Source organism: Pseudonaja textilis, chromosome 3 (genome assembly GCF_049901715.1).
Source record: "Pseudonaja textilis isolate UNSWEBS1 chromosome 3, rPseTex1.2, whole genome shotgun sequence".
In the NCBI taxonomy this organism is placed as follows: domain Eukaryota; kingdom Metazoa; phylum Chordata; class Lepidosauria; order Squamata; family Elapidae; genus Pseudonaja; species Pseudonaja textilis.
Window position 1 is genome coordinate 86,604,120 of NC_141992.1, and position 25,037 is coordinate 86,629,156.

Here is a 25,037-nt window from a genome sequence, read left to right on the forward strand (position 1 = left end):
GATCTTTTTTTTATAAACGAGACATTTAAAATAAAACATCTTCATAGTGTTCCTTTCGTAATGCATAATGTTTTTTTAATCAAAGATTTGTGATCATTGCTTGAGCTGAAGAACTTTTCTCTAACAACAGGAACTAAATTTTAAAACATTTTATTACCTGTGAGATAATGTCAAAATGCCGAACTGAAAGATAAATCATATCACAAAGTTCATATCTGTTTGGTAGATTTGTTCTAGTGGCCTGTATAAGAAATATCTGGAATAAAGACTGGATTAATTTATTTGTGGTTATCACCAATTCATTGTGAAAAACAAGTCAGCCTGGGCTTGCATAAACATTAGAAATTGCAGTTCATTATGTAAAGAGTAGACCTCTAGTCTATAAGCAAAACTACTGAACAAGCCAATTGACTCGGTGGTTTTATAACAGAATGGAGAACTAATTTGGTACATTTATAATGCTTATTAGGTTATTAATAGTAATCTTTATATAGTGAAAATAACCTGCATGTCATCCTCAAAGAAATATAGGAAAACCATTTTTATAGTATTAAAATCTCCATAATGGTTCACGCTGGGTGAGGGATATAAATATGCAATAATAATTACATGGTGGAATTTTATGAGGATTCTAATAGCATGTTTTCTGACTAAAATATATGGTACACATTTGTTGAAACAAGTGACCAAAAAAAGTACAGTGGTAAGGTTGATACAAAATGAAAAGGCATAAAAAGCATTACATTCCAGTTCAAAGACAATTTTAAATATCTTACGGGCTTGTTTCAGTTTTTTCACTCAGCACCTGATGCTGATCTGCACTTCTTCCTCTGTAAATCACTGAAAATTGTATTAAAAATATACATTTAAATCCAATCATTAAGATGCTGATTTTTTTTATACTCTACCTCAACTTGACCCTTTATGAACTGTTTATCCAGTGCTTTACTTTGTAATAGAAGTGCTAAGATCTTAGTCGTCTTCAGGGCAATGGATTTTTCTCTATTCAAGTTACGTAGGGATAATTTATATACTATATAATGTTTATTCTTTGAAACAGTCCAAGCTCAGCCTGCTTTTCTAATGTCCCAGGTGCTATCCCAACAGACTGTTGAAACTTGACTAGTTCTGAGTGCAAAACAATGTTTAGACAATGCAGTTGTTCTAGTAATGCTGGATAGATCTCTTATGAGTGCAGAATGTTTCAGATTTAAAATATTTTGCTCACTTATGGTAAGGATTAGTCATAAAAAGGAAGGCAATTCAGAAAATTCATTTGAAATTTTTAAAAATGAAACTATCTTCAGGTCAAGCCAAAATGATAGCTTCATGGACACTCATATATATAGAGAGAGGGGAGTGGTAATGGTTTTTGGTTCCTTTGGAGTTAAATAGCATGTCTTGAGGTTGGCTTAGGCAGAGTGACTGGGGCTTTCTTGTCATATTTAGTTCATTCCCTTCAGCTACATTTAAAAGTTTCAAGTGTTGAGATTTTACTAACTTAACATTTGTAGTATACTGCATACCAAATTTTATGTAGTTCTGAACACAGATCGATAGACAATCTTGACCATACCAATGTTAAAACAAATTGGATCAGATAGGATGAGTTTCTGATAAAAACATCTAAATATCCAATTAGTTGAAGTTTAGCTTAAGTACACTAACAACCAAAATGGGCATTCAAAATCCACTTACCCATTCCTACTGAGTTTCCAGAACATGTCACTAGAAGAAAAACATGCAACGGTAAGTATTTAACTGAGAGGAAACACTTCTCAAAAAGGTTACATTGACTTATTTTTTTAAAAGCTTTAAATTGTTGAATGAGTTTTATAAAATGAAATCAATAGTTAACTTTATAAACTTGTAAATACATTAATATTTGAAATTAATCTAGGATAATTCTGGGTAAGAGTTTAGTAGTTAAGGTACCAGCCTAGAAAACAGGAGATAGTCCTGATAGCCTTAGTTTCAAAACCAGCTGGGTAATGTTGGGTCAGTCACACACACTTCCCCAGGAAGCAAGCAAACCTCATTGGAAAAACTTTGGCAAGAAAACTGTCCAGGCAGTCATCAGGAATCCACTGATTTAAAATATAGATACAGAAACTGGTAAATTTGAGTCTAATTGAATAGAACACTAACACTAGCCACTTCTAAATAAGTGCTGGTAGTTTTTCCAAAATTCTTAGCAACATATTACAAGCTTTCATGGACTAGATTAATGAGAAGCTAGTCTCTAGAATGAAAATGATGTATTACAAAATAATTGCCTATACATATAGAGAGTTGCCATGCTGTTAACAACCATCACAAAGATGGGCTGACAATCTGGCAATGATAATAGTGTATATGCCAGATTGTGTAAATCGGGTGTCCAACCTTGGCAATTTTTAAGATTCCAATTGCCAGAATTCCCCTACCAGCCATCATCTTAAACCAGATTAATAATACTATGTATTTTTATTTCCCTGCATATGCTGTCTCCATTTTTTTTACTTTTGCAATGCCTTTTAAGTTTTTACCTGAATACATTTTCTTAGGACAAAATGCAAGCTTTGCCCTATTATGATCAATTAGAGGTGACACTGCCACCATATAGACATCCCCACAAGGTATCTCAGTGATGTCACAGTATGTCAGAGCTCCAGTGGATATACAGGTGAAATTTCTTTTTGAGCCATACAGATCTGTGCTGTAATTTATTGACTCTTTAGAACTGCGCCAATATACTCTTATGCTATTGTTGCCCAGTCTGTATAATTTAACCCCAGATGGACAGCAAGCACCTGAGAAAATAAAATAAATTGCAGTTTTAGTGACTTACAGGTTCTGTAGAATAACATTTCTTACCACTTACTGACATTTAAAAGCATTCTATACAGTTTATCAGCAAAAATTTAAACGGTGTTCTGAGATTACTCTCATTTTGTCAAAAGAAAGGAGGTAGGATGTGTATGTGTGGAAATGGAAATGTATAGTTATTTGGCCTGTGCTTCAAATATGAACGTTGCCTTTTAAAAAAATTGCTACAGCTTCCCAAACAGGTCATTTTCAGGCTCAAGCTGTATTATATGTTGGAATTGATTAGTTTTATAACCATTAAGTCATTATAAATGTTAGAAGTGATAGCAACATGCAACTTGTATAAAATTCACACATGCCTTATTTGCAGGCGGATGAGCTAACATTTTCAAAGGAGTTTAAAAGACTTATTTTCCCCCTTAATCCTGCCTGTCTCCCAAAAGTGTAAAAGTAAAGAAACAAGCCTGAAACCATTTTCTCCACCACAGTAATAACACCCCTCTTTGATCAAACTTTTTGCAGCCTCCAAAAAGCCAGTTTGGGATAGCGGTTAAGTCACCAGGCTAGAAACAGAGAAATTGTATCTCCCTCTAGGTACAAAGCCAGCTAAATGACCTTGGGCTAGTTATTCTCTCACAAATTACAAAGATGACAATGGTGAATCACTAAGAAAACTGCAGGGACAGTCCAGGCAGGCAAGCCAGGACAGCAAACTATAAAAGGTTTCTTATTCCACATAATCCGGCATCACATAGCCTGCAAACATAAAAATTGACTTAGTTATGTATGACATGCACCTATTTCTTACGAAGGGACATATAGGTAAAGTGTCATAATGAAAGGAAACTCATGAAGACTCTTGCTCTTACAGGTAGCCCTCTGATTTCAGCCACTAATTCATTGGCCAAATTTAGGATGGTACTTATAACAAATCCTCAAAGTTGCAACGGCTGCAACATCCCCATGGTCACATGGTCATGATTCGGGCACTGGCTCCCAATTACAATAGCTACAGCATCCTGCTATCACGTGATCACCATTTGTGACCTTCCAAACAAAGTCAATGGAGAAGTTGGCAAGGAAGGTCACAAACCAATCCCACCACATTTTAACCCCAAGGAGCCCCACTACAGAGTAGAAGATCCCGGGGATCTCATACTCTATAGCATCCCCATGCACATCTAAGTCCTGTAGCATGCCTACCCTTAGACCTCTTCCGTCTGCATTCTGTAATATCCACCTGCAGCCTCCACCAGTCAACCTATCTCCCTTAGTGTCCCTCCACAACCTCATCATCTCACTGATGGCCCTCGCTAGCAGACTTGTGTTCTCCTAGTGCTCACCCAGCAGCTTACCCATGGCCCTCAGTGGCCCTCAGCACTCCCTAGCACCCATTTGAGGCCCTCATCAGTTCACCTGTACTTCCAAGCACTTGCCCATAGCACTTGCAGACCACCCTATGGCACTCATACACACACACACACACGCTCCACAACATCTGTCCATGGCACTTGTACACTCTCACATGCTTCATGCCTGGGACTATTGCCTCTTCCAACTTGATGGCCCACTCAGTCCTGGTTGGTTACAATGGCAACCAAAACTTCCAGGATTAGTGTTGCTAAGCAATGTGGTTGTGCAATGCTACACATCACTAACATTGGAAATTCTGATCCCAATTGCCGTTCTTACCCGAAGGTTATCTGCATTCTTGGACTTCTGTAAAAGTTACCAAAGACTGCATGGGATATAAGGGATTACATTGTGAGGGAATCTCTGATTCCCCTATTCCGTTTAAACAATCCACTTTATAACCACTCACACACAAAGTAGGACTAGCCTTGATGACAGCCTGGATAGACACTGAAGATCAATCTCTTCTGGAATATCAGTGATTCTTTAGAAAAACGGGAGCTGAGAGGAAAGGATCCAGAAAGACCCTTCCTTGTACGTTCTTCTTCACTAACAATTCTCAGATTTCAAGCCCATGAACATAAATTACTAATTGCATGCAAACAACAAGTTTTATATTCTCATATTTCAACAGCAGTTTTAATCAGCAATTTTATATACTTACTAGAAGAAAATCCTTTGTATATGCAGTCAGATATCAAGCCTGTTTCACTAACTGCTTTGAGAGTTACAGTGTAGTTAGTTCCACAAGTAATGCATCCCAGGAGACAAGAGGTTTGGAGAGTGTGACACTGGGCTTGTCTTTGGTCTGATTCCAAAATGGTTATGTATGACTTTGCACCAGTCCCAGAAGACCAGCTGATGTTTGTTACGGTTTGTGTCACTTGAGTCATTGAAAGATCAGCTGGGCAGCAAGGATCTTGGGAAAAAAACAGAAGAAAATGTTTAGCATTTGATACTAGCCTTCTTTTAAATACTATATAGAGTATAGACAGCTATATTTCTTAAGGGCTGATAAACTATGCTGATAAATAGTAACATGGATAAAAGATCCATCAAATCTTGTATAACATATATCTTTCTATAAATATTTCAATACTGCTTGGGAAAAAAAAGGCACATGTCCTTATCACAGTTTGTTTAGTGACCATTCAAAGTTACAACAGCACTGAAAAAAGTGACTCATTTTTCACACTTATGACTGTTGCAGCATTTTCCAAAGTCATGTGATCAAAATTCAGATGCTTGGCAAGTGACTCACAATTATGACAGTTGTGGTGTCCCGGGATCATCTTTTGCAACCATCTGACAAGCAAAATCAACGGGGAAGCCAGATTCATTTCACAATTGTGGCAAGAAAAGTCACAACACGGGGCAAAATTCTTCTAACTTCTCACTTAGCAACAGAAATTTTGGGTGGAAAGTTGAGGATGACTATATTGTTGTTGGCTTTATTTCAGAATTATACATGTTAGGTGGAGCTACATTCTCTGTTTAAGAACAAGTTTGTGTTCTTGTAGTCCTACAACCAGTTTGATGCTGAACAAGCGCATTATATCTATGGTAAGGAGGCCCTTTATAATTTTGGCCTACAAACCTGTTGTGGTGTTGTTTGAAGCAAGGGGAAGCTGACGTTTGCATACAGCACACTGGTGACTTCAATAGGTGCATACAGCACACTGGTGACTTCAATTGTATTGTTGCAATACTTTCCTTACCTGTCTCTAATGGGACACTGTAACTAGGCAAGCTGTATCCCGCTTCTGTACTTGCTACAGCATTGATAAAAAATGTGGACCCACATGGAAGGTTATGGATAGAGCATGAATTTCCAAAACTTGTGCAATACCACTTTCCTGCTTCTCCTTTTACTGTGATAGTATACATTGCTCCATCACTACTGGTATGCCAATGCACACTAATTATAGAAAGAGTGTCCTTTGAGATGTTTAATATTTCTGGACTACATGGAGCTGAAAGATTATAGAAAGAGCAGAGAAAAAACGGCATTCTTATTTGTGACATATACTGTATTAAAAGAGATTCACATTAGAACATCTGGAATTTTACTGAAAGTTCAATAATACAACAGCGAAAAAACACATACTGTAAAATGTCCTCTCTATGCAACCATATTCTTTCAAATTGTGGCATAATCTTCTCTAAAATTTATTTATTGTATTTTATTGAATTCAACAGTAATTTACAACAAATCTCCAATAATCATTGGTGTCCTGAACTAAGCATTGTCAAAGGCTAAGCAGAGTTTGGTCATACTTGTATAGAAGATCAAGGCTGTAACTAGACTGGAATATTTTTTAAAAAGGAACAATGGCCAAGTTCACCTCTATAATGTCATCAAGAACACTATGTAGACATGCCTATTGAGTTTTTAAGAATCCAGGCTGACTTGAAGAATACTTTACTTAATGAAAATAATATAATCAAATGCTTAAGTATATTGATATTATATTATTAGAGCAAAAACCAAACAAAGAAAAATCATCCAACATTCCTTTGTGGTGATCATGCTTAACAGACAATAAGAAACAGTTTCCACAGGGAAAAACAATATCCAAATTTTCAAAAAAAAAATGCAAAGCATTTTTATTTTGGTTGTTCTCTTGTATATTCCCCCTCTCAAAAGTACTTTGAAATGTGATAAATGTATGTATAGTTGTTTTCTTCTGCTACTTCCAACATGGCCATCATAAGATAGCAATTATTAGTTTATTTTCAAGTCTCATATCATCTTATTATAATGGATGTCTTGCTTTAAAATAAAGGCTAAACTCATACCTGTTGTCACTTGCTTAGGTTCACATGACATATTGCTGCCTCTGATTTCACTGAATGAATAGACCGTGATATTGTACTGAGTGTTGCATTCAAGGGCAGAAAAGGTACATGTTGTGGCAGTATCGTGGCATAGTAACTCACTGGTCAGGGTAATAGCTTTGGTTTCATACATTTCAGCACCACGGACAGGAGACCAGATAATCTGAATGGTGTCACTAGACACAAACACTGGGCTAAAATTACTAGGACAGCAAGGTGCTAAAAGGAAGAAAAAAAGAAGGCAGGGTTAGGATTAAGGCAATACTAAAAAAATAATAAAGCAAATTATTGCAATGCAAACATCCCAAATAAGATTTAGTCATGGGTTTTTATGTTGTAATATTATGATAGAAGAAATAATTGCTGGACAACTCTTGGTACTACTGTTGGGTCATCAAGGATCTTCTAATATAAACAGCCATCCAATCATAACGGGAAGCAGGCATTTCAGGAGTCCTTCGGTCTGATTTCCTGAAGACATTTCACAACCGGTCTACTTCTTCCTTTTAACTCAGGCCATATGATGAATACTATAATCAAGAGATGATTCCTGCAGAACTAAAAACCTCAACAAGGGGGAAAGAATGATTGCTCATCCTTGAATTAAAACCAGGTTGACACCAGCCTGGTTCTTTCATCTAAACAATTCATACCTCGGGGCAGAGATGGAATTGTTTTTGTATTGCTTAACACCATTACGGATGAAAACTTGGCACTGGCTATGACAGTTGTGTAATTATTGCCCATATCATTTATTAATGCAATATCTAACTTTGTGCAAAGTCTATCCAATATACAGAAATAAACTGACTCTTACCTGTAGTATAGTTAAATATGTCACCTAAAGGACTCTGCCCGGCCTTGTTATAGGCAAAGACACTAATGAAATAGGTAAAGCCACAATCTGATTGGAAAAGGCATCGGGTACATGATGTGTTGCAGTGCACCTCCAAGCCATCATCACTTTTCACAAAAGCCACATAATAATCACTCAGGTCAACATTGGACCATGATACAGTCAAACTGACTGGTTCCTTCTCCTCAATGGTTATACATTCCGGAGCACAAGGGACTGTAAAGATTTTGACAAAACTCTCCTTAATTTTACTCATATGAAATAAATCTCAGGACAATAACAATTGCAGCCATTTTATTAAATTGCCAACCAATGTGATGTTTGAAGAATGTTCATCTATTGCATGTGATATAATGTGATTTTATAGAATGTCTGCTTTTATCGGTCCACCTGTACTAAAGATGTCAATCGCTTTATAAGGAGTGCACTATTTTGGATATTTTATTTCCATTAAAAATAGTCCATATATCTTTCTGTTTTACATTTCCCTGGGTGCTATAATTTTTGGATTGTGCATGTTCACCTACCAGTTTTGAAAATCACAGCCTCTGTGGGACTGCTAGAACCAGCTTCATTGTTTGCTACAACCACCAGGGAATATTCAGCCCCACACTCCAATGATGATATAGTACAGGAAGTAGAAATTGAACTACAGTTTCGTTTGGAAGTGTTGCTATAGGCTGCAATGCTGTAACTGGAAGCTCCTTCTGTCGGCATATAAGAAACCATTGCTCCCAAAGACCCACTGTCAAAAACCACTTGAACGTTTCCTGGTGCATGAGGCCCTGGAATATATTTTTAACAACATCCCACTGTCATTTGAATAGAAACAAAACTAAAAAGTGCTTTTAATTGTAACTCTATAATCTGCTTCAACCATTGTGCTAAAATTATGGTACAGTTTGTTCTGTTCTGATTTAGTTTATAACAATTGTCAAATCTTGGTTTATGGCTTGGCTTACTGTGGAAAGCCATCAAAATGTGGCTTATTTAACTTAACATTGTTAAGCAAATTCTCATTTTGTGTGAGATATAAATCCAGTCTATATGAATGCTTACATTTTTATCAAAGATGTTTGCAACTAAGAAATCATAGTAGCCAAAATGGCAACCGCAAACATCTGATTGAAGCTCTCCTTGATGTTCGGTGATAATTTTGCTTAAATTGCCTCATTTGAAGATCAGTTGTAAGAATTGTTTATATTTTCATTATCTGTTTATCAACCACAAAAGCCCATGGTATTAACACTTCAGAGAAAGCAGTAACATTGAAAACACAATAGTTATTCTAGTATTCTTGCTGCTAAATCCATGAACAATACGCAAGAATCTTTTTCTTTAACCATTATTATATTTATTGAAATTCAATTGTTTGTTGCAAAAAGTTGCTGACTTCTTACTTGTTCTTTGATTGTACGTGAAATCATCTCCAGGTATCCCATTAATATCCCATGCATATACCTTGATGGTATAGAGAGTTCCTGGATCTAAATTGGAAAATGTCAGGGAGTTGTTGGTGGTATTTTCTTTTAACATGTTACCTAAACCATCTGATCTTATAATAGACACAGAGAATCCAGCAGCCATATATACAGCATTCCAGCTAACCACAATATTGTTACACCTTGGAGAATTTGCTATCAGCATAGGTGCAGCCAGCACTGTAAATGAGAAATACAGATTAGATTTAGTAAAATCTGGTACATGGGCAAATGGAGATGAAATAAGGCAACAAATAAGTCTAAGCCAGTAATGGTAGTGATGTTTCTTAGATAATATTTGTATATACTATTGGCATATATATTCTAACATAGCAATATGCAGTTATCTACTTATCTATTATCTTAGTTATCCATTATAAATATCTATAAAACTCATATTTTCTCCTACAATTCATGGACACAAGAGTCCAATATATTTATGGATCCTAATTTCTTAACAAACAAGAATAAATGATGGGAAAGTGTCAAACTGGAAAATATATTCTGTAAAGTGCATAAGTCAACACTAACTACAGATAAACTGGCAGCCAATACAGTTGGCCCAAGCTAGACTAGAGTATTGTTTAACAACATCTATACAATAGTGTGATTTGCACCAAATGAAATTTCTAAATCTTTTCAAGGGGCCTATATGGTATACATTACTACATTCCATCTTATGCAGTATAAACTTTCCAATATGAAATAGACACATCATAAATATTCCTAACCAGTTGATGAGTTACTTTTAGTAAATTTCTTAAATTAACCTGTTAATCAGAAGGCTCCACTGATATTTTTACTGTGATGAAAACATCTTAGTCTTTATCATTTAATCATCTTCAATTTCCTTTGGCTAACCCATTCATTATCACTATATTCTCAACAACTTGCTCAGAAATCATAAAGTTGCCACTAGGTAATTAAGCAAGAATTCTATGCCAACATTTTAGCCCTGTGACACATTTGGAGGGGCTAAGAATTATTCTTGATTTTTTTAATTGTGTGTCATACAATTACACTCTAACAAGTAGGACAAAGACCAAGTTAATGAATTAAACTGCATTTCAATTTAAACTAATTAAAATTAAACATAGATCCAGTCATGTATTTAACAATGTCTTTCATCTTCAAAACTAGCACTTGGAAGTCATTGTGAAATACACTCAAACTTCTGAAATCTGAATATAATGCTGGGCCTTATATCCATATAATCTCTGTTTTAGATCCAGCAACTTTGGCCAAATTAATTAAATCTCCTTCTCTAGACAAAGAAGACTTTTGAAATATTCAGCGGGGAAATATACCGATAACATTTAATCAACCTTCATTTACTAAAAAAAAAGCCTAAAACATTATTTTCTTTCATATTTATTTGGCTTCCATTGCATCCTTCTGATTCTAGATACAACCATTAAATCTAGTGATTATGTGCCATAAATCTTCTCTAGTGGGATTTGTCCCTACCTGGGCCCTTCAGATCTTCCAACAGTGCACCATTGGTACTGCTACTGTCCATCTACTTTACTATTCATCAGCATTTTCCCATAATGTATCCAAAACATGATAATTTGTGGCTGCTTATTTGTGCCTCAACTCTGGAATGATTTGTTCTATGAGTAAATCTAGTAATCACAAATAACTAACTTCGCTGACATTAGTAAATGAATGGATTCTGTGTTTTCCAGCTGTTGCTGAACAGTAATTCACAGTATCCCTCGCTCCTGGCCATTGTGGCTGTACTTAAAGAGAGTTATATTTTATCTGAAAGGCCTTGAGTTTCCTGTCCTTATGACCACTGTATTTACTTAATCTCTTTTTAAAGCAAATGAATTTGTCATTACCACAGCTGGTGGCGATCAATTCTATCACTGGTTTATTTATAAAAATGTATTGATCATCTCAGTCCTGAGGGATTCAGATAGTATACAGTTGTGAGCTATAATTATGAAATTAATATATAACGTAAAGCAATAATAACCATTCTGGTGCCACACAGTTATGCAGCTATGTATTGCAATGACCCAGAACACATATACTGTCCTTATTTTATTATTTTTGTTCTGCTGCAACACAATCTTCTCTGAAGATTCAGAAATTGTTTAAGCCTCTAAATAATACAACTGAGTTGAACTGGGATAACACAGATATTTGAAAAACAAATTAACTTTTTATTAAATGCAGATAGTTCTCTCTTAATAATGATAATTAAGGCCTGGAATTCCCATTGCTAAATAACCTGGTCATAAAGCATGACATCATATGACCGTGATGTTTAGCAATGGAAATTCTGGCACTTTGGGTTGCTGTTGTTAAGTGAATTATCATGGGTTATTAAGCAAGGCCATCACACACTGTCATCATTTTCAACCTCCTGCTGGCTTCCCCGTTGACTGCTTGTAAGAAATTGGCAAAATAGCAAATGGCAATCATATGATTGCAGGATGCTGTGCCACTGTAATTGCAAGCTGGGCATCAAGCACCTGGATATAATTACTATGGACCTGGACATCCTTTGACTATGGAGATGTTGTGATGTCCCAAACTTTAAGAAGTGGCTGGAAGTACCATTTCTTCAGCATGTTCATAAGTCTGAATGGTCATGAATGAGTGGTTGTTAAGCAACAACCACCTGTAACTGAAAGGTCTTTAAAATAGGTTCATTGATTTTCAGAAATTAAACTCTCTCCCATCCATACTGGATATATATTAAGATAAAGTAAATTTAGAGAAGATGAGTGTGGTTTTAAAACTGGAGCAAAAAAAATCAATAATAAAAATAAAGTAATAATAATAATAACATAAAATAAAATCAATAATTTGCGCTATGCTGACAGTCTCTGATAGCCAAAAATGCAAAGGATCTGCAAGCTCTAATAATATAAAAGTCAAGAAACACAGATCAAATTAATGATAATAATAACCTGAGAGAGGGTCTTTGCTTGGCTGTTTCACCACCCAATCATTATATGTGAAGATACATATATACAAAAACAACTATAAATATAAATTAATGATAGCATTGATACTTTTCTTTTATTCAAAAGCTATTAAAGTCTCTAAAGCAGGGGTGTCAAACTCACGACATCACATTGTTGTCACGTGACATATCGCAACTTTTCCCCCTTTGCTAAACCAGGGGTGGGCATGGCCAGCGTGTGACACATCCGGCCCATGGGCTGCAAGTTTGATACCCCTGCTCTAAAGCCATAACAAACATCCTTCTGAAGCTAGATTAAACAAGTGGTTTGAGGCAGTTTGGCAAGGCTATGCAGCACTTTGGATTCAAGACAAAAAGTACATATCCTCCCTGTCTGCAACTCTTTAAAACAACTGTATCATTTCCTTTTACATGCCCACCCTCTGAAGTTATAGCACCAGTCCAGGAAACAATATATTTGTTTTGATAACTAGCATTAGAGAAACATTCCCATATATTCTGTAGGATTTTTCTGCCTCCATATCCAAACCTTTGCCATACCCAAACCCTAGTTTGGTTGCAGAAGTTACCTTGATGTTTAATAACTAGTATAGTGTCTGAATAAAGTCAAAAAGTACCTGTCTTTGCTTTCTTTGAAGGGGAAGGCTGACTTCTTCCTCCTGTATTTATAGATCGGATTGTGATTTTATACAGCACAGCGGCCTTCAATCCTGTCACAGTCCCTGGTGAATTTGTGACTACTGTTTCTATGAACATATCTCCATCTTGTGCTGTCAGAAGATAATTGGATGCCCCTGTGACAGCTGCCCATTCCACTGTGATACTGGTACTCAATTTTGAATAGGCTTGGTCAATGATGGGAATCTCAGGAGCTTCAATAAAGGGAGGAGAACCTCAATCATTTCAAAATCAAGACACCTCATATTGAAAGTTGCTGAATGTGGATGCTTCTTTCAAAGATAGGAACTCTGAAAGCTTGGATGCCTTTACTTTGTTCATAATATGTGTTTTTCTTAGCAGTGTCTGATTCTAGAAACTTAATAGAAGACCACACCACACTGGGGACGACACAGATAGTCTTCAAGTTATGACCACAAATTGGAACCGGAATTTCCATTGCTCAGCAAGGTGGTTATTAATTGAATTATGGCAGATTTTACAACCTTTTCTGTCATGGTTAAGCAAATCATGTGATCGTTACATCGACATTAGCTTCTCCCATTGACTTTGCTTGTCAGAAGTGAACTGGGAAAATCACAAATGGTTATCACATAACCGTGGGACACTCCAACTTGCCTCCAGAAGTTGTAAATGCTCCAACACTTGAATCTTAAGAATAGATTGGATAACCATTTGTCTGAAATGGTATAGGGTTTCCTGCCTGAACAGGGGGTTGGACTAGAAGATCTCCAAGGTCCCTTCCGACTCCAATTCTGTTATTCTATTACATTCAACCATTGCGTGTGTACACACACACACACACACACACACACACCCATTGCCAGTTGTAAGTTGATGATTGCCTGTACATGAAAACTTTTTTCTGAACAGAGAAAAAATTATAGGCAGGAGAAGAGAGAATGTGTGAAGGAAATGACAGGAAAAAAGAAAAAGAAACTGCATTCTCAAAACAGTCAGCAATTTCACAATAAATGGGGTTTCAGAAACCTTGGCAATTTTCCTGGAGCTGTTCTAATACAAGAAAGGTGAATTCTTTCTGAACAATATTTCTGTTGTAAGCCAGTACATTCTTTCATTCAGTGCTTATTAACCAGTTATTCAGATACACACACCAACACCCATACCCAAAATGTTTTTGCAGGGATGCTTATTTAACAAAAGTTTGCGTTAGTAAGAAATTATTCAGAAAAAGGAAGTATAGTAGCGGAAGTAATGTCTACTTTCTACTTCACTGCAAATGTTTTTCTTCAAAACCACATTTAAATCTTCTGTTCACAAAGTAAAGATTTGTAGGCAAGTAAAACTTAGAATAGTGCATTTCATTTTATTTAATTACAGAAATCCTCTATGGATTTAATGGTTTTATTGTACAGTTCTCTAATTAAAGAAAGAGATGAATATACCTCAAAGAATACAGTGGATGCTTTGTCATTGGGATTGAAAACTGAAGCAGCTAATTGCCTGATGAATTGTAAAAAGCCCACGAGAAAGGATTGAAAAGGATGAATCAAATATACTCCCAAGACAGTTAACCCAAAGTTAACTAAACACAACTTTTAAAATTGTAAATTGTAAACTAACCACCCAGATCCTAATTGGCTAAATTTTCATTGGCTGGTTTGGGATTCAAACCTAGTTTGTGAAGGCGGAAATGCAGTGGATAGGATTTGCTGATACGATTTTTCATCAACCCCCATTATAATGGAATGTGTGAATGACCTTGAAGGACGAAGGGAAGAAATGCTGCCTAGGAAACAATCAGACAAAAAAGACAGGGGCCTCATGAAGTAACAGAGAAAGAAATTTAGGAAGGACCCAGCCTAATTTTTCAAATAATCAGAAATGGTGAGGAGAAGTATGTACCTTCAGACTTACAAGGTTCTGTTAATGTAGCCGTACAATAAAGAAGAATAAGCTCATCTAGTAATGTTTCCTGTCTGGTTTATCCAAAAAGGCGGATACCCATTAGCATTAAGAAGATAGATCTGAAAGGAAAAATTGTGGGAGGAATAGCAGTGTACAATTTATACAATAAATGTTGTCCATTTTATTTCCATTTGTTCATAGCGAAAGGAAGATGGATTCACAGTCAGTAGCACAGTAGAGACCAATTCTTGGACTTCTGAATGGAGGGTTAAGTCAAGATGAGAGAGAGTCCTTTAATTAGTTAAGACTGCTGATCCATGCATATTGCTATGGACTGCCCAAACCTTTTTCAATGTGGCACTCTGCAAATATCCTGGGGAATAGGAATATAACTCCCACAATTCCCAGTCACCCAATTCTCATTTTTTAAACTATCTGATACTAACCTGTTAACTGCTTTATCAGTGTTTCAGCTAGTATAACCCCATTTTTATCAACAGCATCCACCGTTACAGTGTAAACTGTGTTGGGGGCCAATGATGACAAAGTACCTACAAGTGTAACATCACTGAAATGGCCCATCAGAGTATGACCCAAAGTGTTGACAGGGGTTGTTGTGACTCTGTAAGAAGAGGCATCTGGAAATTTAGACCAACGAAGAGAAATAGTTTTTGATGTCACATCATAAATAGATACTGTGAAGCCTGCAAAACAGATGCAAAAGTCATGTTCAGTTTTTCCCATTTTCCTGGTTATAGGTTAGAAAATATTCGAATGCAGTGCAAGTCTTTCAATTCTTAAGTTCTAAAAGCATTAGCAAAAATGTAGATTTTAAATATCATTTTTTAATGGCAAAAGAAAATATTTTTTTATTTTTACCTGTGCTAGCAGAAATAATCTGTAAAGAAAGATTTGGAAAATTAGTAATAGAAACAAGCACTGAGATATTTTCCTTAAAAATAAAATATAATGGCAGAATACTTGAGAATTTTCACAGAAGTAATGTACATTTGAATATTTCAACAGGAGTTATTCCCTCCTTATGAATGTTAAGTTTTCAATATTATGCACACAAGAGTCTATTAAAAGAGCCTTCACATCTACATATAAGAATCTATTTTAAAACCCTCAATCTAAATAATAATAATGTTTATTAATTAAATCATATGATAATTATAATGATATGAATCAAATGGGCTAATATTCAGAAGTTCATATTACTAATGAATCTTTCCTTTCAAAATCTGTCTGTTATTCTAGAAGGGAAAGTTTCCAGTTGTTGACACACAGGTATGTGAAACCGAAACACAATCCTACCATTTCCCCTAGGTTAGAAGATCTGAATGCAAACTCCCAAATTCCAAATGTTCATTCTATCCTATGTTCCTCTTATGGCCACAATTGTCACAAGCATTATGGTGCTTTAAAGGATATCATTTGTTATGTATGATTTGTTGTCTACCAACCATAACTGGATCCAAGCCAAAATGTTTGGATCGCTAAGATCTCCAGACCACTCTGTTGACCAGTTAAACCTGCTGTTTAGACCAACTGACACTTGCAAACACTAAAATATACTATGCAGTTGAGGCAGCCAGGCATAATTCACCAAACCTAATTGCTGAATAGTTATGCATTGAATTGAATTGCTGATTTATTTCTGATTAGCTGTGTCAATAGATTACACCAAAATAATATACTAGGGAATACATTGAACTGAGCTCAAGCTTCTAAATAAGTATTGTATACAGGAATCACAAAACTAAAACTCATTTTTGGGTTAACAACTATATTACAGCTGCAAAGAAATAATAAGAGGTTTAATTAAAGTGAGTTTTTAATTTTTTTAAAGGATGTCTTTAAAATTATGAGTTGAGTTAAAACATTATAATAAAGGTGCATTTTCATCCTGCACTATCTCATAAAAATGAAGCACCCAATGCTGCTAAGCAAATAAATAATTGAGTGATAAGATTAAAAAGTTAATATATTGTAAAATATTTCTGGATCGGAGGTTGCAGAAAGTCTAAATCAATTAACACTAACTATTGATCTTAACCTAAAATAGTTTTTAAAAAATCAGCATCATTTCAGAATTTTAAAAGTCTCATAAATGAAAAGAAAATGTAGCAAATATTAAGACTGAAAGTGTTTTCTTAAACAACAACAACAACAACCAGCCTGGAAGAGGTAAAGAAATAAAGAAGACAGACTCACCATTTTAAAACTTATCAGAAACAATCCAGAGGAAAGGAACAGTTTACAATCTCCACACATTGTATCTATTTTTCTCACCAACAGAATGAAATTACCACTTAGAACAGAATTCACCTTCTAAGAAAGTTATCTGTTGGTTTCTGTATCCAAGTTTGTGGCTCCTCCTCCAGTTACAAGTAGCTTGTAAAAATGGTACAGAATAAATCTACATCTATTCAGGTACAGATATTCCTTCTTTTAACATTATGGAATGCATACATAGTAACTGACATCTTACATAGTAACATCTTAGTCCATAAATTACTTTCTCAAAAGTCAGTTCTGACAATATATTGAAGACCAAGGTGAATAAAACAGGTCTGTTCACAAGTAACTCTATTCATATGAAATATACAATAGGAAATTATATACCTATTAAAGAGAAGTGTATGATGTATTCCTCAAAAGAATGAAGCAAAATAAATGTGTGTGTATGTGCATCTATCTATCTATCTATCTATCTATCTATCTATCTAAATAGAATATACAAATTGTCCTTGAATTATGACTCTTTATTCACTGGATATTTATTGTAGTGCTGAACGAATGGATAGTTACGTCCGGTCCCTGATGTTATGGTCATTGCAGCATCTCTGTGGTCATGTGATCAAAATTTGGCTGCGTGCCATCTTCCCTGCACTTACGACTGCCTCAGAAGTCTTGCAAAACCTCACCAGAAGGCCACATGTGACTTGGACAAGAACACACAATTTGAGCAAGGAGCTGGTGTGGCCTCAAGAAGGAAGCTGGTGCAGCCGTGAGCTGCCCCATGAAAGGCCAGATAGGAAGAAGACTTTGAAGGCCGAAAGGTAGTTGGCGGGACAATGGAGTGCACAGCAGATAAAAGGGCAGACATGGAATGGAGTTGGTGTGGGGATACACCTGAAGATGAGGACTTACCTTACCAAAATTTGGGGCTGGGAGAGATAAATCTTGGAATGATTTAATTTGGGACAGATCCTTAACTAATGACCGGAGGGATTCAGTTAACGATAATAAGGGGACTGCAAGGATTGCTGTTGCTGAGCTATGTAGTCAGATGGTATTGCCCTTTGTTTCAGTGGCGTGATTCAAAATTTTTTACTATCAGTCTGAGGGTGTGGTGTGAGATTTGCATAAAAATAAATCAAAAGACTTTTGATAAACTGATCCATAGGATGCTTCATTATATAAGATACTGCAGTTACCATATCTAACGTGGCTTGGTGGGTGTGGCTTGGTGGGCGTGGCATGGCTTGGTGGGCGGCACCCCCCCCCCCCCCCACCCCCCCCCCACCCCCCCCCCCCCCCCCCCCCCCCCCCCCCCCCCCCCCCCCCCCCCCCCCCCCCCCCCCCCCCCCCTCTTTCACCCGCCCGCGGGGGGGGCGGGCAGGGAAGGATACTGCAAAATCCCATTCCCTCCCCATCCCACTAACCTGCTTTCCAGCTCCATTCTTCTGTGCAGGGCAACAAAAGAAGACCCAGCTGATCAGCTGGGACTCGGGAGGCAGAGAATAGATGGGGGCAGGGCCAGTCAGAGATGGTATTTGCCGGTTTTCCAAACCACTCAAAATTTCCGCTACCGGTTGTCCAGAACTGGTCAGAACCTGCTGAATACCACCTCTGCTTTGCTTAGTAATGGAAATTCGAGTTCCAATTGTTGTGGTAATTTGAGGACCGATAACACTTGAGCCTGATCATTTAACTTTATAGTACATTCCTAATCGTTCTCAAGTGCAGCCCAAAACTTCTGCCTAGAATTCCGGATCTGGACACAAATTTATTTCTAGACTTCCAAAACACAGGAAAAGAATACAGAGTTCTACTATTTCTGCTGGAGAAGAAGACAGCTTTTCCCACTGTTTGACACAAAAATTACATCTAGAAAGTAATGAGGAATGTTGAAACTGGTCTTTTCCTGCTTATTCACCCTTTGTCCTTTTCCTTTTAAGCCATAAAGTAAAAGGAGATGGTTCCCCAGCCCCTACTAAATGTTATTTGTCCAGCTCTATAGAAACTAGCTACTGTGGTTGCAAATAGGGCAAAGTTCATTTTCCTACCCTCTGAGCTGCTTCTGCTGTCATCTGTTTTTTTTTTTTTTGGGGGCGTGTTTGTTTTTCATATTACAGTAGAACCTTATTTTAACTCACTACTTAGAAGAAGGAGTGCCTATTATTAACCGATGTCACTGTTTATTTATATTTATTGGAACATTTCATAGAGATATGCAAGTGACTTCCGTCCTTCTTTTCAATAGAAAATTACAATCTTATTGTTCCTCCCACTTGAATATTTTGCGGATCCCTCAGTTGCCATTTTAGCCACCATCTTAATCTTCAAATCCATAAGCCATCCAGTCTTTTTTTTTTTTTACTTTCAGCTAAAAGTCCATATAAGATTTCCACTCATTTGAAAAAGATGTTCTCTGACAAAACCAGGTCAGTTTTACTCTTTCTACTAATTCCGATATTTTCACAATCCATTTCTCCACTGTGGGAATATTATTCTTCCATTGTTATGCATCAAATAAGCTTGCTGCAATTACCATCTAACATATCAATCTACCTTGAGTCTTTTTAAATTAAGTCCCAATAAAAATAATTCTGCTTTTAGCAGTATTAATATTTAAGATCCTTTGCATCATTGTACGAATTTCTATTCAAAATGTTTTGGTTAACAAATATCTCATCAGATGGAAAATCCTCAGTGTCGCATTGTTTCCATAATGACTTTGTTATAAAACAAAATTAATTGGTGCAGAAAATCAGTTCATCATATGCAGGTCTGGTAATTTGAGGGTGCATTGTATTTTGCAAAGGGGTAGATAGGCTGAGACAAATCAGCCTGAAGAAGACAGGCAGTTCTGACCAAAAAAATCCCACCCATTAAGTAGGAGTGATCTGAATGATGGATGGTTTCCCAGGGAAGGCTGAAAAGCAATAAAAGAAATATCCCCTCGCCTCTAGCAAATGGTACATTCACAATAAACTATTTAGCAGTGGTTCAGAACAAATGCAGGATCATTATTGGCAAAAGGGACAATTATTGTTAACCTGGCCTTGTGGATAAAAAGCATTTTAACTTGTGGCCAGGAATGTCATATATGTAAATGCTAGGTGAGACTGAACCACAATAGCAGACTCAAGAGTTCTTTAACGGAAAAATCTTAATTGAATCCTCTCCTGGGCTACCTTTTAAAAAGTGTTCAGGAGTCCTGGGTATCCTCACATTGGAATTCTTCACAATCCATGAGAAAATACTAGCGCTGTGGAAATTACATGCTATATTACTAGGCATCAAGATTTGTATAAAAATATGGGATAAGCTTCCTCCTGGGATGCAAAGAAAGGAAAAACTGATCATACAGAGATTAACTTAGTTCTTAATAGATCACAATTGCTACAAAAATCAATTTCATCACACCCACAATACACTTCCCTTAAAAATTTCCAATGCAGCAGGAGACTTGGTAATACTAGAGAAGCCTACCAAGTTGAATATATCATTTCTTTCCAATTTTAAATTAGCACTAGACAACCCATGTCCTCTTGGTCATGGTTTCAGAGACATTTCCTTACCCAAATAGAAAAATAGAATGACCACAGGTGGGCAAAAAGAAGCAGCGAGGGTGGAAGTGACTACTGACTTCCTGTCAGCTTCCCCATTGAGTGTCCTTGTGGGAAGCTTCCAGGAAACATGAGAAACCTCCCTTCCTTCCCAGAAGGCAGGTAACTAGCTGATGCAGGCAGGTAACTGGCTGGTGCAGGGGGAGTGAGGGAGCAAGGGCATGCAAAATTGGCTGGAAAGCTGTCACAGAATATTGAAAATGAAGATCAGCAGCAGTAGCTCAGTCATGCAAAAGCAACCACAATTCCCCCAAATTTCATTCCATTGGCATTTTGGACACATTCTCTAAGTTATCCCATTTGAGGTACTTTGGTTCAAAAATTGTTGCCATATGCTGCATTGTTTCATCCAATTAAAGACAACAATAAGAGTTTTAGTAGTATTTAAGATAGTAATAACATCTGCCATCAATCAGTTCCTCAGCTGTATTCCTTTTTGCTCTGCAACACATACATACAGTAGCAATGCTGAAATTTAGCCACATGTAATTGTTAAGATAACTCTTTAAAACTGTTCAAAATTTAGAAAGATCATAAATTTTTAAAAAAATATTATTACCACCTTTAGCTTTTTTCATTGGAGGGGGCTGATTTAACACTCCTTAATAATGGTTATAGCAAATTCTTACAAGGCCTTGTCCCAAATGGAAGCTTGTAGAGAAATAAGACCCAATCAAGGAAAGGCTCTCAATTGCTTGGTATTATTATGGAAAGGTTTTACTGGTAGTCCTTGACTTAAAACAATTAATGTTGTAACTGTCCAAAGTTACAACAGCACTGTAAAAAGTGACTTATGACCGTTTTTCACACTTACTACTATTGCAGCATCTCCATGGTCACCTGATCAAAATTCAGATACTTGGCAACTGACTCATGTTTATGACAGTTGCAGTTTTCCTGGATCATGTGACCACCTTTTGTGACCATCTGCAAGCACTTATATTCATGTGATGAGGCCAACCCCATCAATTAAACCCAGGGAAGGACATAAATCTTAGGGATTCTGGAAGGAGAAACAAGTGATTTCATCAGCCAATCAGCAGACTCAAAATTCTGCATTTTCAGTGCCCTCATTATAACAATGTACTTCCTTAGCTATTCAGGTCAACCGCCATTTCACTACACAGTAATTACAAGGTACACCAAGGTATTACAAGGTGAGGAAAGGCTCCATGGAGCTGTATTCCTTACACTTCTTCCACATCCCAGAAACAACAAAAGAATCCTGAAGCTTAAAATGTAATACTCAGTAAGAGTCAGATCTATGCAAATCCCCAAGAACTGATTTTTTTTTAATATGGCCTCCATCTGATATTATCAAATTGCACATCACAACCAATAATAAAATCACAGATATGCAGTGTTTGTACTATCACAGATATTTTTTTTAATATGGCCTCCATCTGATACTATCAAATTGCACATCACAACCAATAATAAAATCACAGATATGCAATGTCTGTACTATCACAGACTTATTATATTTTTATTTATATTTCATATTTCTAAACCCTTCTCTCTCTCAAGGATCCTATATCTCTATTAAAGAAGCAGATCACACCTGTTTGCAAAAACCTGAATCCTAGCCCACTGTTGGAAGAAAAATTGGTCCGATTCTAAGCTGGGAGAAAGACGTTGAAAATTAAATGGAGGCAGGCCGCATGGAAAAAAGGTCTGTTTATTTGGTTTTCCAGAAACTTCAGTGACAGCATGTTTCTGGATTGGCTGACCAATTGGCTGGGTGAGTGAGTAGATTTTTTTAGGGTTCTGTGGTTTGGTGATTGAGATGCTCCAGGGGGTTGTGTAATGTGGTGAGCCTTGTCTTTTGCTATTCTAATGGTGCAGGTAAATCCTATTATGTCTTAAAGGTCATGCCCTGTCCTTAGAATTTGGGTGGGGGAATGTAGATTTTTAGGAGTCTTTATTTTTCTACCTCTTTTTTAAATACCATCTACTTCAGCCTTCTGTGGGAGCTTGTGGCTGAAGGTGTTTTGTTTATGAATAGTTTAGCCTAGTCTTTCTGAATGGATTAAAAAATGTCCATTCCAAAAGACCAGTTTCTTCTGCTTGAGGCTTTCCTATGACAAGAAGAGGTTTCTGCCTTTTAAGAACCTGTTTCTCCATTTCTCCTTTGGGGAAATATAATATTCTTCCTCTTTTAATATTCTCCAAAATATTTCATTCTCTAGAGGGCGGGCTTCCCACACCACATAAATCTGATGTTTTTGGAATAAAAATGTGACTGTCAATCACCAGTCTTCACATTTGGATGTCAATAATAGCTCTGAAGTGTAAATCGCCATCAAAACACGTCCATCTGCACAGAATGAGCCATAGAGGTCACACCTTGCAGAATTTGTAGCCATTTAACTGCGAATTAGCAAGGCAGAACTTAAACCATCCTAAACAGAAGAATCCTGAGATTGTTTGATTTTTGGTTTGGTTTTTTAAAAAAGTACCCTTCAGTTATGCTGGATTTGCACATCACGTTCGACTAAGATGTGATTGAATGGTGTGGGGCTCCGCGGATTGCGAGACCCCAAACGCTATGAGAGGTTCACGGGTGAGCCAGATCACCAGCGTTTATTCGGCAAACCACGGCTCAGGTTTAGCTGATATTTCATATAGGTATACAGACCGTTTAGTCAACATTTCCTATGGGTATAGAGACAGACAAGCGAGCAAAACCACCGTCCGCTCCGCGGCCGGCTTCCACCCATCTGAATTCCCCAGGGCTTGGGCTGGGATTCCTGCTTCTTCTTGCGGCACCTACGTCACCAGTAAGTTCGGCCGGAAAAGCGGCCGCAAACCTGCAAGGCCGGAGGCGGGGCTGGCTGAAACGAGGGGCGGGGTTTGCGCGCCGGGGCTTGAATGGCCCCCCTTGTCCGGGAGTGCGGATTTTTTTTTCTTTTTTCTTTTTTGCCGTCACAGCCCTGGGAAGCGCAGAGGCAAGATGGCGCCGGCAGCGGCAGCGAGCGGGGACCGGGGGCTGAAGAGCTTGGTGTGGCAGAGTGAGTGTCGAAGCCCGCTCTTTCTGACTTCCCTTCCCCAGCAGCTGAGCTCTCCTTCTTTCCTTCCGCGCTGAGCAAAGCCTGCGGTGGCGGGTTTTGCCCGACGGCCTTTGGGCGGGCGTCCTCTGCCTGGCACAGTCGCCGAGGGCGCGGAGACCGGGAAACGTGCAAATGCAGGATCGGTCTTCGTGAGGCGACAAGTTGGGGGGTGGGTCGGGGCTGGGATGGGTTTAACGCCTTCGTTTGGGGTCGCGGCCCCGGGGCGTCTGGAGCCCTCGATGCGGCTTCAGGTTTTTTTCGCCTCGGGAAGCTTTTCACCTGCTACATCTCTAAGCATGTCGCCGTCCTTTAAAAGTCGGTTTCCCACACTTTCTTCTCACGGCCACTCCTGTTCGCATTCTTTCTGGTCCCTCAGAGGGGCATACTTGGATGCATCTTCTCTTGCATTTTTTAAGCTTGCATTTTGAAAGGTCGTCCAGTTATTAAAAAATAATATACTGATCTGAGCTGTGGAAATAGCTTTGGTTGACGTGTGTGTGTGTGTGTGTGTGTATACATATATATGCACACACACACACACACACACACATATTTCATGTATATATGAAAAAAGCCCAAGGTCTTTTAAATTCATTCACATCCTTAGTAGGGATGGAGAGTGCAGTATGTATTACCCAGCTTGGGCAGGTTGCTACTGCAGTGGTAGAGAAAATGATAATCAGATGGTTGACTTAGGATGGAAAAGAGAAGAGTTCAAGATAGAAATTGATGGTGCTATTTTAGAACTGGCATTTTAGAATTTAATTTATCTGCACCTGGCTTTTTCCGAAGCAGAAGAGATTAATAAATGAAAAGAACCCAGTATGGATGGTGTATTTCCACATATGCCTGAACCTTGATCAACCATAATTTATTTCCTTGGAATAATGCAACCATTTTTAATAATGGTTAAAAAAAAACCTAAAGGTGCCACAGAATGTTTATTAAAAATTCATTTATGCTTCCTGCCTTCAAGGAGCTCAGGATGCAGTAGGTGGATTGATGACATTTTTATCTAGAGCAATCATAGAAGATAAACTAGGTCAATTTTCAACCACATTGTACAGCAGAGTTGGGAAGCAAACTGAATCAGAATCTAAACACACCATAAGGCGACTGCTTTCAGATGATGATAATATTTTATTTGCAACTGACAGTTCTTATCCTGGAATGGAATTAAGCCATTGAATTGTATGTAAAGTGAAATGGGTGAAGTCTGGTGGTCGATTTAAAGTTCAGCTC

At 37.5% G+C, this 25,037-nt stretch overlaps 2 protein-coding genes across 7 annotated transcripts in view; one reads left to right on the plus strand and one right to left on the minus strand.

Annotated features, from left to right (window-relative positions):
* Positions 1–134: 134 nt before the first annotated feature.
* FNDC7 (fibronectin type III domain containing 7) lies at positions 135–23,646 on the minus strand. 6 transcript variants are annotated; one of them, XM_087930295.1, is made up of 14 exons: positions 23,384–23,646; positions 15,764–15,782; positions 15,331–15,588; positions 14,894–15,003; positions 12,955–13,209; positions 9,316–9,576; positions 8,443–8,700; positions 7,877–8,131; positions 7,021–7,278; positions 5,940–6,194; positions 4,886–5,140; positions 2,529–2,792; positions 1,699–1,728; positions 135–840 (listed from the first exon to the last, which is right to left on the minus strand). In XM_087930295.1, the coding sequence occupies exons 5-14, from the start codon at positions 13,091–13,093 to the stop codon at positions 773–775; spliced, it is 2,043 nt and encodes a 680-aa protein (XP_087786421.1). In that variant the 5' UTR covers positions 13,094–13,209; positions 14,894–15,003; positions 15,331–15,588; positions 15,764–15,782; positions 23,384–23,646; the 3' UTR covers positions 135–772. The 6 variants fall into 6 exon arrangements, with proteins under 6 accessions (XP_087786421.1, XP_087786418.1, XP_026555885.2 ...); XM_087930292.1 differs by lacking the exon at positions 14,894–15,003; XM_026700100.2 differs by lacking the exons at positions 14,894–15,003; positions 23,384–23,646 and adding an exon at positions 17,102–17,215.
* The window catches only part of STXBP3 (syntaxin binding protein 3), a 35,502-nt gene continuing 34,047 nt past the window's right edge, over positions 23,583–25,037 (plus strand). The window contains exon 1 of the mRNA XM_026700434.2: positions 23,583–23,756. Within this exon, the coding sequence (XP_026556219.1) occupies positions 23,699–23,756 (58 nt within the window). The 5' untranslated portion in view covers positions 23,583–23,698. The remainder of the gene's footprint in view (positions 23,757–25,037) is intronic.

Excerpts from the sequence above, each read along its gene's own strand:
- FNDC7 (XM_026700100.2), bottom strand. The coding sequence starts at position 17,161 with ATGTGTGGAGATTGTAAACTGTTCCTTTCCTCTGGATTGTTTCTGATA. Across the intron at positions 2,793-4,885 it reads ATACAAAGGATTTTCTTCTA|GTGCTTGCTGTCCATCTGGG; the intron begins GTAAGTATATAA and ends TTATTTTCTCAG. Across the intron at positions 1,729-2,528 it reads TCCTAAGAAAATGTATTCAG|TGACATGTTCTGGAAACTCA; the intron begins GTAAAAACTTAA and ends TTTTTCTTCTAG.